The sequence below is a fragment of the Acinonyx jubatus genome, chromosome D4, assembly GCF_027475565.1.
Source record: "Acinonyx jubatus isolate Ajub_Pintada_27869175 chromosome D4, VMU_Ajub_asm_v1.0, whole genome shotgun sequence".
Lineage (NCBI taxonomy): Eukaryota > Metazoa > Chordata > Mammalia > Carnivora > Felidae > Acinonyx > Acinonyx jubatus.
This window is the reverse complement of record NC_069391.1, coordinates 7,781,325-7,793,351: the sequence shown is the minus strand read 5'-3', so window position 1 is coordinate 7,793,351 and position 12,027 is coordinate 7,781,325. Positions and strand designations below refer to the sequence as shown.

General features: G+C 51.8%; 2 protein-coding genes across 4 annotated transcripts in view; one reads left to right on the top strand and one right to left on the bottom strand.

Annotated features, from left to right (window-relative positions):
- Positions 1 to 1,711: 1,711 nt before the first annotated feature.
- Positions 1,712 to 7,309, bottom strand: NAIF1 (nuclear apoptosis inducing factor 1). Of its 2 annotated transcripts, XR_008290919.1 has the most exons (3): positions 5,892 to 7,309; positions 2,526 to 4,213; positions 1,712 to 2,442 (listed from the first exon to the last, which is right to left on the bottom strand). XR_008290919.1 is itself a non-coding variant. In XM_053204562.1 (2 exons), the coding sequence occupies exons 1-2, from the start codon at positions 6,400 to 6,402 to the stop codon at positions 3,741 to 3,743; spliced, it is 984 nt and encodes a 327-aa protein (XP_053060537.1). In that variant the 5' UTR covers positions 6,403 to 7,309; the 3' UTR covers positions 1,712 to 3,740. The 2 variants fall into 2 exon arrangements, 1 of the variants encoding a protein (XP_053060537.1); XM_053204562.1 differs by having other exon boundaries at positions 1,712 to 4,213.
- Positions 7,310 to 7,492: 183 nt separating this feature from the next.
- The window catches only part of SLC25A25 (solute carrier family 25 member 25), a 33,709-nt gene continuing 29,174 nt past the window's right edge, over positions 7,493 to 12,027 (top strand). The window contains exon 1 of one of the 2 annotated variants that reach the window (XM_027035212.2): positions 7,493 to 7,857. In XM_027035212.2, coding sequence (XP_026891013.1) covers positions 7,603 to 7,857 — 255 coding nt within the window. In that variant the 5' untranslated portion in view covers positions 7,493 to 7,602. The remainder of the gene's footprint in view (positions 7,858 to 12,027) is intronic. The other variant, XM_027035214.2, reaches the window with a different exon arrangement.

Sequence of the window (12,027 nt, the reverse complement as noted above, 5' to 3'; positions counted from 1 at the left end):
TTTTGACAAAGCTCCCATTGTGATCTCAAGACTCACTAGCTACCCCTTTGGAGTATCAAGTCACTGCAATAATGATGACAGCAGCCAGTATTTATTGAGCACACGTCACGTCCTAGGCACACGCTAAGTGTTATGTACCTGATCTCATGAGATGGGTTAATACTTACAGTGCTTAGGACAGTGTCTGCACATGGTAAGTGCTCAATAAACAGTAGCTATTTGGGGCACCTGGTGGCTCAGTCGGTTAAGTGTCCAACTCTTGATTTCAGTTCAGGTCATGATCTCACGGTGCTGACAGCGGGGAGCCTGCTTGGGATTCTGTGTCCCCCTCTCTCTCTGCCCTCCCCCCGCTTATGCTAGCTCTCTCAAAAATAAGTAAATAAAGAAATAAACTTAAAAATTTCAACAGAAAATAAATAGTAGCCATTTCCATTGAATAACGCTGCATAATAGCCCCAGCACGTGGGGACTGTAATTCATCATCCCCGCTTTAGAACTGAGAAAACTGAGGTCCGGCAAAGTTAAGAGACACAGTGAGTAAATAGTGGAACCCAGCTCAAGCCCAAACCTGCCTGAGCCCAGGGGCTTTTTTCTGGCCCCTTGGTCCTGCTGGGCAAACTACAGTTCACAAAGGACACCTTTCTGAAAGATTGCCATCAAAATGGTTTAAAACGCAAAAGGTCTCCACCCCTTGAACCAGTAAGTTTCAGTGGGTTGGATGATCTCCCACATTTCAGGAAGGACTCCAAAACAGTCACCCCCAATGTAAGTGACAGTTCTCTAGTAGCAGCATCAAGGTGAGGTGGGTTTAATTCTGTTAAACCACCCCTTTCCCTCTTAACATGAACGTCCGAAGCCTGCAGAGAATTAGAGAGGTCACTGTGTTTCTCTTTCAAGTGCCAAGAACAATTTAGCACATCGTGCCTCCTAGGCCTCCTCATTTGACCTAGAGACTTCTCAAGGTTAGGCTCAAATGGTCTCTAGGTGATTTCACATCTGACTGGCAGCAAGATTAGCATGGTTAAGAACAAGAGTTAAGAGCATAGGCCACCCCAGAGAATCAGGTAGCTGTGTGATTTTAAGCAAACGGCTTAACCTCTCTGATCCTCAGTGTCCTCATCTGCGAACTGAGAACAGTATTATTACCTAATTCGTGGGGCTATTGCAAGGAGCCAATGAGGTAATGCCTAGACAGAGCAGGGGCTTGGTTAATTCTGTTTTTATTATTACTAACTACGGGAGAGAGTGATAACTACATCCAAGAAGGCTGGGCTCCCTCCAGAATTAAGGCCACTCTTAAGTGAGAATATGTGCTAGGCAGGACTTCTCAACTGTCAGCAGCAACTCCTGAGAACCACCCTCCATGATTCCATGATCTGTGATTCCAGCTGAGATTAAGTCTTCTAGCAAAGTTCATCTGTAACCTTCAGGAAATACCAGAATCACCCAGAGAGCTTGTTTACAAAGCAGATTCTTAGAGCTCTCCTTCCAGGAGTCTCTTTTAGGTTTTACGTGGGGTCAGGTTTGGGATATGTTTACCCAAGTAATTCTCATCCAGAGTCTGAAACATTGCCCTAAACCAAGGATAGGCAGACTTTTCCATAAAGGAGAGTAAATACTTTTGGCTTTGTGGGCCAGATGTCTCTGTCACAACTGCTCAGCTCTGCTATTGTAGCACAAAACCTGCCACAGACATTAAGTAAATGAAGAGTTGTGGCTGTGTCCAATAAAACTTTATTTACAAAGACAGGTGGTGGGCCAGATATGACCTCTGGGCCATACTGTGCCAGCCCCTGCTCTCTGCCAGCCCATATCTCTTCCACCTATAACCAATAAAGACACGGATATGTGTAAAAAAAAAAAGTGATACATTTTTTTTTTAATTTAAAATTATGACCTGGAAAGAAGCAGTCAGTTTAAGTGATCCAGGATTCCTCCTTATACCCAATTGGAACAGATCCAATACTGGCTCAGGTTGCCAACCCCAGAGAAAAACCAAACCAAGTGGCAAGTCCTCAGGAAGTCTCCACAGCTTCCCGGCCAGGGCTGTCGGGCTCCACGGAGGGAGCGTGCCGGGGCTGCCAGGGGCTGCTGCTTTCCAGCCCGCGGAGCTTTCTTTCCGCCATTCACCCCCTCACCAGCCTGATTCCTCTCCATTGCTCTGTAGCCGACACTGCACCCGTGCTCCACAGGGGGGGGCAGACCGTACTGTACTGCGGTCACCTCCCGACCATCTCTGGGAGCATCTTCCGGTGATTGCAACTGCAGAGCAAGCAATTCCAAACGTACGTGCCCAGAAGCGCAGCACCTCCATGGTTTAGCTGAGATCCGGAGCCTCGAGTTGCAACCGTTGGTCACGCGTGGCCAAGGCACCGGCAGCAAAATGGCAATCCCGGGGAATGATCTGGGGAGATGCGAGCGTCTCGGCGATCGATGGCGATTCTGAAAATGAAACAGACAAATGCCATCTGGGTAAACTCCCTACAGAAGGTGACAGAGCGTCAAGACGGAACAGGGAACACTACCTCCTTCCGCACTCCGAGGTCGGTCTGCTCTTCCCCGAGCACAGAAGTCAAAGGTCCCGCGTCTTAGGTCAGCTCTGGCTCTCCCGCCTCAGACACTCGGGGCCAATCAGGCCTTCAGATTCGCCCAGCCAGGCAGTGGGAGTCCCGCAGGAACACGAGGCGCTGAATAATGGGACAGGGAGTCCGGGGCGTGATGCTGAGGAGGCTTTTTCCCACAATGAGTTTCGGAATCGTGGAGTCAGTAGAGAGGAAAGGAGTAAGGGTGTGGCCAGAGCTGCCCCCCGCCCTTTCCCAGAAGGGGTCCGTGGTACAGAATAAAGACAGCTGGCTTGAAGCAAGCCTTCTGGAAGAAGCCAACCGGTCACCTCAGATTCACCGCAGGGGCGGGTGGGGGGAGGGGGGGGAACAACACGATTCCACGCCGGTCTGTTTTCTCTCGAATTTACAGCCCCTAAAGCCTGATGCCCGACCTGAGTCAAGAGCTGTCAGGACAAACCACTAAAGGGCTGCCCAGGGATGCAGTGGAGGACAAGACGGTGGCCAAGCTGTCCCCACCGCACCCAGCATCCCTGAGCCCAGCGGGCCCCATCCTGGGTGTAATGCAGAGGCAGCTCAGGGTATATACCAAGGGGGCCCCTGTCAGGCCCGGGCTGGGGTGGGGGTGGGGAGAGCACAGGTTGACTAGAATGCCCTGAGAACTGAGGCACAGTGCAAAGGAGAAAAGGGTGGAGTTTCCTCTTCAGGCCTAGTCACTCTGCCTCCCTAGGGAGGAAGAAGGTATTGTGTCACTGCCAGCACCACTGACATCTTATTCCAAACGATGACACTGGGTTGGGTTGGGGGTGGGGGGAGAATTTCAGCACAGACCCCAGCTGGGAGACGGCCCCCAGTGAGAACCTCCCTTACAGTTGTCCTAGACAGGGTCTGGGTCGTGTCCCAAGCCCTGGCTCATGACAAGGTGTGGAGCCTCACCAGCGCCCACCGCCCACCTAACCAATCTTCAGGCTGTCAGCCAGGCAGCTCAAGTGGTGAGGGTAAGAGAGTGCGGGTCCCAGGAGCCCAACAAGGTCTTCTCGGTCTCCCTCACTCCTCCGAAACTGCGGATCCCTAACAGTCTATCAAAGAGAGAGCTGTCCACGTGGCCAGTCACAGAACCCACGTACAAGACCAGTGACGTCATCCAAACAGAGCAGAAGGCTGGCGCCACCCCCGTCCTCATTGGATGATGCTGTCGGGCTGCCCGTTCTGGGCCACCTGTCCAGGGTCAGAGGCGGGAGTGGGGTTGGGCGTGTTGCTCTGCAGGTAGCGGCGGAAATCTTTGATCATGGGCCGGAGGACCTGGATGAGGACACTCAGCGCTGCCTGGGTGCCCTCCATGGCCTGGGCCTGGCGCTCCTGGGCGCAGGCCTGGACCTCCTGGGAGCGGCGGATCATCTGCAGTAGGTCGTTCTGCTGCTCCAGGTGCTGGGCGATCTCCTTCACGTGCAGATTGGTAACTCGCTGCTCCTGGATCAGCTTGGCGGAGTTGAGGGCGATGCGGCTCTTGAGCGCCTGGGGTTTGACCGAGGTATCAGCGTGCTGAGCCATCATCTCCACTGGGGCCTCGGCGGGCAGGGGTGGGGGCGCCTCAGCGGTACAGTACTCCACCACTCCCTCCTCCAGCGTGTGATAGGTGGTCTCCGTGGGGACTGTGGGGGAAGAAAGAGCAAAGGCAGTGGCAGGTCACCTTCTGGAAAGAATGAAGCTGGCCACACAGGGCAGGGAGGAGGCCGTTAAGCCCTATTCTGGGGGAATTCAGGTCCTTTGGCTTTAGAGCTCTTCTTGCATAAATCTAGAATCTAAAGCGTTTAGAATCTACTTGGTAACCACAGGACCAGTCCCAGATCAGGCAAAAGCAAAGATGCTGATAACAATGCTGGTGCACAGAGCGCCTACTATGTGCCAGGCACCGTGCTAAGCCCTTTGCACGCATTAGCTCGACGAATCCTCAGAATGACACAGAGAGGGAGGCACTGTCGTGTTCCGTTTTGGAGATGGGGAAACAGACTCAAAAACGTGGAGTACTCGCCCAAGATTACGCAGTTTATTCAACAGGCCCAGGAAGCAAGCCCAGGTCTCCCTAACACCGGAGTCCAACTTGCTCAGAACCACCGCACTGGGATGCTTCCAGCCGATAAAGGCAGGGCCACATGCTCTCCAGTGCCAGCACTCAGCAGCCATCTTGGGTGGGACTCTGCTTGAAGCGTTTGCAGCCACACTCGCCTTATCTCCCTCCTTCTTTTATGGCCAAGCAGTTGCTGAAGTGCCCAATAAATGCCTCCTGTCTCCTTGGCCAAAGGAATACCTAGAGGTCCTTCCTGTTCTAGAGCAGCAACTGCTTTAGACTAGTGTTCGATCCTCTTTCCCACCTTGCTATCCTTAGAAAATATGGCTGCAGGGGGGATGGCACTCACACATACACCCAATTCCCCAGAGCCCCACTGAGGATCACTGACTGATACAGGCCAATAGCCCAGCACAAACAAGCAGTTCACGGTCACTGGTACAAACCCTTATCTGAACTGAAAAATCCAACCAAACCATCGTCATTCATAGCTGAGAACCTTTGAAGGAATTCTGGGTGGGCTGTTTGGGCCTCCACGCCTGTGGGAAAGGTCAATTTTCTCTATCCTTCAGTGCCAACATCAGCTCTGGGTCCCCACCCCGATCAGGAAGCCCCTTCCTTCTGAGTCCTTAGGTTCTCCTGACACTACGGTTATTCATGTGTGTCTTATCTGTCCTACTAGAATATAGCTGGCCTATATTTTAAACACCTTGGGAATCCAAATCCCGGTGCCAAGCACGTTTGAATGGAGTAAGTGCTGGTGTTTGAGGGGTGAACGAACAGATTAACGCTAGGAACCATGAGGTTTCTGAGCAATGCCTGATGAACGTTTGCCGCACTGAAAACCCAGAACGTCTTTGTCCAGAATCGATGCCTTACTTGGGTATTATTATTCCCATCTATCTGTCCATTCGACAAATGTGTCCTGACTGCCTACTATGTGCCAGGCCCTGTGATAAGTCCCGTGGGGATACAGACATGGTCTCTGTCTTCAAGGACCACAGAGTTCAGTCAGTCATGGACACGAATGATGGCAAAACAGTTGAGAGCAATCCAGCCCATCAGAAGTCCAGACTGTGTGCTGAGGAAGTCCCAAAGAGAGTGAGATCACTTCTGTCTGCGGAGCTCTTGGAAGGCCGGGTGGTCTTCCAAGACTCCCATCTGACCTTTGACCCTTGGCAGCCAACCTTCCCCGGGCTGCCCCAGCTCTGGCTGGCCCTTCCCATTTATGCACGACGGACTGGGCAGGAGAGGTCACTCACTCTGTGTCAGGGTGACCGTGGCTGCGGCTGCAGTGGCTGTGGGTCCAAGGGCCACGGGGTGGATCTCTGTGGTACTGGGCAAGCTGATGATGGTAGCCTCGCCCAGCAGGTTGCAGATGCGCTGTTGCATGGGGGTGAGCAGGACGGGGGCTACAGCTGGGCCACCGCCGCCACTGCCACCACCTGTCCCAGGCCCACCGGCTCCATCCTCCTCAGTGGGCCCTGGGGCCTCGCCACCCTCCACCGCTGCCCGGACCTGGGCAACCTTGCGACGGACCTCGGTCTTGAGGTCAGACCACTTCTTCTTGACCTCAGGCAGCTCCCTGCGGCAGGTGGCCACCGCGTTGACCCTTCTTAAGATGCCGTGCCAGGCCGCACTCTTGGCAGCCAGAGGGACCCCGGCGTTGAAGTGGTTCACCAGCAGGTGCTTCTTCAGTTCCAGCTCCTCTACGATGATTTCCACCTCTCGCTCAGAGAAGTTCATCTTCCTCTTCTTGGCTGGGACGGCCATGGCCTCTCCCCACCCTCCCTTTTTAAAGAAATTATAATCCCCCCAGCCGCCCCAATTCCCCTTCTCTTCTTCCTCAACCTCGCCTCTCACCCACCCCCCTACAGGGGATAGGCCGGGCTTGCCCAAGGCCAAGCACCAGGCCTTTGGTAACCCCCCTCGCTACGCAAAGTGCGTAGGGCCCAGCCCCGACCGGCCCGGCCGCTGCCAGCCAGCTGCGTAATGGCTTCCTGAATCTGCCTCTTCCGCCGGGGCGTGCGGAGATCCGCCCACTTCCCCTTTTCCCGCCTCCCAGACCTTCTCCCGGGGAACGTGCCCTCCTGGTTGGCCGCGGCTCAGGCATCACGTCGATCACTGGTTCTTGTGATGTGTCGCTCAGCTAAAGGACACGCCTATTTGCTGGAATTGGCCTGATCATTGGTCTGTCGCTACAGAGCGCTCCGCCCACCTGCCTTTATTCACTTCCATTGGAAAATCGTTCTGTCCTTCAATCGTCAGTATTACGACTATTAAACGCCGTTAAATTCAGCTATTTTATTGGTGGTTTAGGGAGTTCGATTACCGAAACCCGGCCTCCTGAGGATACCTAGTGCTTTTGCCCTTGAGCCACTGGCCAATTAATTTTTAATTCTACTCACGGGGGCCAACTCTGCCTTGCAGCCTCAGCTCACAAGTGCTCTTCACACAAATCCTACTTCCCACCCGAGACTACGATATCTCCGTACATGACCGCTCCTCCCAGCCTTACGATTCCTCAGCCTAAACAGCGTTTCTCAATGGAAATTGGACACGGGGCCTCCGCCTGCTAGTCACATAACTTCTGCCTATCACGGCGTGACTTCCTCTCTCTGGCCCAGTTCAGCCAATCCCCACCTCTTTCAATTTGAATCGGCCGCAGGCTGAGCAGGGATCGCCCCGCCTTCTCCATTGATCCGCGCAGTGCCCGCGGCGTGCGCGGTCCTCGGGGAGGCTCCGCCCCGCCCAGGTGGCCGTCGGGGCCTGTGACTGGCCCACGGCGCGCCTAGGGGCGTGGCCAACAAGGCGGCGCGCGGCGGGGCGGGGCTCCCGGAAGCGGCCCCTCCCGCCCCCTTGCCGGCTTCTTCCATCCCGCGCTCGCTGTCTGGGGACTGCGGCGTGTCTTCCGCGTTCTCCCCGCCGGCCAGCCGCCCCCGCCTCGCGCCCGGCGCCCCTGTCTCGCGCCCGATGGTGAGCAGTGTGTTGTGCCGCTGCGTGGCTTCCCCGCCGCCGGACGCCGCCACCGCCGCCTCGTCGTCCGCCTCGTCGCCGGCGTCCGTGGACCCGTGCGGCGGCGCCGTCTGCGGGGGCCCGGACCACCGGCTGCGCCTGTGGAGCCTCTTCCAGACCCTCGACGTCAACCGTGACGGCGGCCTGTGTGTCAACGACTTGGCCGTGGGACTGCGGCGCCTGGGACTGCACCGCACCGAGGGCGAGCTTCGGGTAGGCGGCGCGCACAGTCCGCGCGGTCTGGGAGGGGGCTTCTTCGCGCCGCAGCTCCGGGGGCTCGGGGTGACAGGTCTGGCTGCTTGGTGACAGGTCTGAACAGCCCGGCTTCTTGAGCAGCCCCTGGGAGCGTGGCAGGTCTGGTGGACCGCCTGTTGGGCTGGGTAGAACACCCAATTTGTGCCTTGGTGGGAGTGGAGCTCCTTCTTGACCCCTGTGGGTGCTTGGGCCAAGGGGAAAGGCTCTCCGTGGGCACAGGTGGGCACCGTCTGGGGCTGTCTGGTGGGCAATAGCCCTTTTTGCTTAGGCTTTCCCCAGAGTAGAAGGCCAAGTCTCGGGAGTCGCCTTTTGTCACCCACTGACCTTCCAAGCTAAGCTTGATGCTCTCCCCTACCCCCCATGGACTATTTCATCCATCCTTCAGTGGCACCCCTCCCTTCCCTTCTCGTTTCCATGCCAGCCGTGGGCCCTGATCTGGTTCCTCTCAGAAGCATGTGGGAGTTAGAAAAAATGGGAACTGGGGTTTGAGGCAGCTCTGTGAGGATGTGGGTGAAGACTGACAGTTCTCATCGTTTAGGCTCATCCCCATTGACGTGCTTATCCAGAAGATGGGATCATGATCTAGAGTGAAAGAATCTGGGGGGAAAGTCTTCCTAAAAGTGAAAGTGTTGCAAACCTAGGATGTTGTTATTCCTGTTCTGGAGTGGGCTTTGGCCAAGGAGGATGGGGGGACAGAAGATGGATGGGGGGCCATAAAGAAAAGTGCTGTCCTTTCTTTATAAGAACCTCAAGCAGAGGCTGTCCCTTCCCCTTCTGTCTCTCATGGTGTTTTCCTGGCCCAGCCTGACTTGGTAGTCTCAGGCACTCTTCCCAAGTGTTTGATTCAGTGTGGCTTAACCTGATTTCCAGCCTGGACTAGAACTTCCGAGTGCTTTACCTAGTAACCTGTTTCTCTTGTGAGTTTAGTTTGTTTGGACCATTTGCACGTAAAACAATTGGAGATCGCCACGTATGGAAAAAAAAGTCTGATAATACACCAGTGAATTAAATCCATTTGTTGGTTGGGTGGGTATCTGTAAGGTGTTTTTAACTCCTGCCCACAGTATATTGGATCAACATCTAAGGTATTTAACCCACTTAGGATCAGCCTAGGAAGACCAAAAGTAACACTGTGCAAGATAGAATCTTTGGGTAAGTCCAAGAGGCTTAGAGACCAGTTTAAGTTTTTTTTTCTTCTTCTGAGTTTTACACAAAATGGCATTGTGAGCTAGATATTTTCCCATACATATCTGATGAATAAGTCACTTGGAAAGACAGGATGGCTAAACTCAGAGGGTCTGGGCTCAGTGAAGTGTGAGCCTATGTGAACCTTTCTGCTTTCGTGAACCTACCCACCTGACATACGTTGCCAGGCACATCGAGGACATCTGGCTGCAGGAGTTACTCAATATTTTTATGCCATGCTTTGTGCCACAACTGTAATTCATGATACATCTGATATTGATGCTCATCTTTTTTTTTTTTTTTGGTAGTAAATTTGTAAGGGCATATAAGGAGAAAGTGACCATTTTTCTTTCAGGTGTTAAAAGAAAACTTTTTCAATTAACCAAAGGGAGCTTTGCCCCTTGGGGTCACATTGGCTCTAAAATCTTGGACTCTGACTTATCTCAGTTCTGTGACATGAAACAATTCCTTATTACTCTTTTGGTGTGTAGATTTAGTGTGAACTCTATTTCTACAACTCTTTCAGCTTGAGACACACAGAATGAACCAATTTACATCCAAGTTACCGCTTACATCCAAGAGCCACTTACATCCAAGTTCATCCTGTGGCAAATGGTTGCATTATTAGAGAACCTCCTTTTTTTGTAAATAAGTGGGCCACAGGAAGACATACTCCCTCGTGAACCCCCCCCCCCATACCACTTCCTGTCGAAATTCTATCAGCTAATGCTACATACAGAAAAAGCGGTGTTGCAGTTTTGCAGAGCTAGCAAAACCAAAAGAGAATTTGGGGGCCCTTCTGTCCGAAACGGGGCATTGGAAAACACCATATCAAATTTTGGTAGCTTCTTCACGTGACCCAGAGGGCCAGTCTGAGATGCAAGGGTTTGTGCAGGAATCCACTGTGAGTGCTTATCAGTGGGTGGTGGTGAACCTAGGCCATGTGACTACACAAAGCCTCTTGCTGGCTTACAACAGGTCGAGCCAAGTTTTCTTTAGACACGAACCAGCCGTTTTTTGGCACCTGCCTTTATTTCAGAAGAAATTGGGACAGCTGAGGGAAAATAACTTAAAATGGAAGTGGGCAGAGAAACCCATGGCAGCCAGCCAGGGAAATCTTCTTTGTAAAGGGCATGTGAGCCAGAAGCCCGTCCTAGGACAAAAGAGGGGCAGGGCTTGTTAAAGAAAGAAAAGGGATGACGACAACAGTAGTGACTTTGGGAGATGAGGCTTCAGCTGGAGCTAATTATAGATCGCCTATTTCGGCAGTTGCATGTGACCAAACACCATCTTTGTTTTAAAACAAATTTGAAACCTCGGTTAGAGCTCAGGCAGCCAATTAGAGAACGCAATCTGGGTGACATGGAAACAGTTGTCCCTTCAGCTGAGGCTTGTGGGCCCTCTTAAGGGACTGGTGTTTCATGCAGGTGAGGATTCCAGAAGACCTGTTGAGTTTGCTCACTCAAAAGGCTGGCATATGCACCATGGAGTTTGAGCTCCACAATGACGTGGTGAAGGAAGCAAGACCGTGTTTTCACCCCATTTTACAGAGCAAAGAACAGAGGTCCGAAAAGACCATTTGGCCACTGAGGAATTACGCCAGAGAAGCAACTGGAACTGTCTTCTGATTCCTGCTCCACTCTTCTCTAACTCTACCTGTTTCTGAGGGACACACAGAGAGTTCCATCCCGGGCCCACAAGAGATGAGGAGAGATCCATTTAGAACCACATCTGTTATTCCCCAAATAGATTTCAAGATTATCCAGAGATTATCCTATCCAAAACTGAGAATCCACCCTGCCCTAATTCTCCCCCTGACCTGAGTGGCGTATAGTGAGGCAATATCTGTTGACTTGAAATAATTGAATAGAAGATTACCAATGTCAAGTTGGTATTGCTTAATCCCAGAAGGTACTGTTGAACTCTATACCTTTTACTTTATTCTCTTTCAAAGGTTTTATTTTTAAGTAATCTCTACACACAATGTGGGGCTTGAATTTATAGCCCTGAGTTCAAGAGTCACACGCTCTTCTCGCTGAGCCAGCCAGGTGCCCCGAACTCTATACCTTTTAAATGTTTGGCCTTTTGTGAGGAAGGTATTTACCTAGATAGCCAGACTTAGGTGAGATCATCTGCAGAAGAAAGAGCCTTATCATAGAAAGGGGATGGACAACATTTAATATGATATATGATATGATATGATATGATATGATATGATGGCCCATTAGAAAAAGAAAAATGCTATTTGCAGATTGGATTGAATTCGTATATTAAACTGATTGTGTTTTATTGTTGCAAAATTGGTTCCTGGCTTGCAGTAATTATCAAGTCAACTAGAAGGTTTGTTTTTTTTTTTAATTCATTACCATTTGGAAAGGTGGAATGAGGTACCCCGGATCCTAAGACCAAATGATAAAACAGGAATATACCAGAGTGGGCCTCATCTGGATCTGCAGCTGGATTCCTTTGATGTTCAAAGAGTCATTAATTGTTGGAGCCTCACAGAAACCACAGGGGTTGAGAGAAACAATAACTTTGCTGGTATTCATTTCCAGTCCTGCTGAGTACAGCCTCAAGGTGAATCTGGTGAACACAACTCTACTTATCCATTTGGACTAGTCTCATTAACCTAAATCTGGGCAGACTTTTCATTTTTAACCATTTCTTCTTATACTAATGTGAATTTGGCAGAATCAAAGAATTTAGTCTTGGGAGGGTCACTGGCCATCAGAGGCCAGCCTCCCCACCTAGTGTGGGGAGCTTTTCTCCTATGGCATCCTTCATAGACGGCCGTCCAGCTCATTCCATTGTGGACCTCGTCTGGGTCATTGTGAGTTCTTTCTTATGTCAGACAGTCTGCTTGCATCTGCAAATGCTACCCATCTGCCCCAAGTGATCCAAGGACTCTGTAAGTATCTGAAAACAGCTGTCTTATCTTTCTAT

What these genes read in the sequence shown, in the direction of transcription:
- NAIF1 (XM_053204562.1), bottom strand. Translation starts at nt 6,402, where the DNA reads ATGGCCGTCCCAGCCAAGAAGAGGAAGATGAACTTCTCTGAGCGAGAG. An exon ending in CACGGTCACCCTGACACAGA is followed by an intron (nt 4,214 to 5,891) that starts GTGAGTGACCTC and finishes CTTCCCCCACAG; the next exon opens with TCCCCACGGAGACCACCTAT.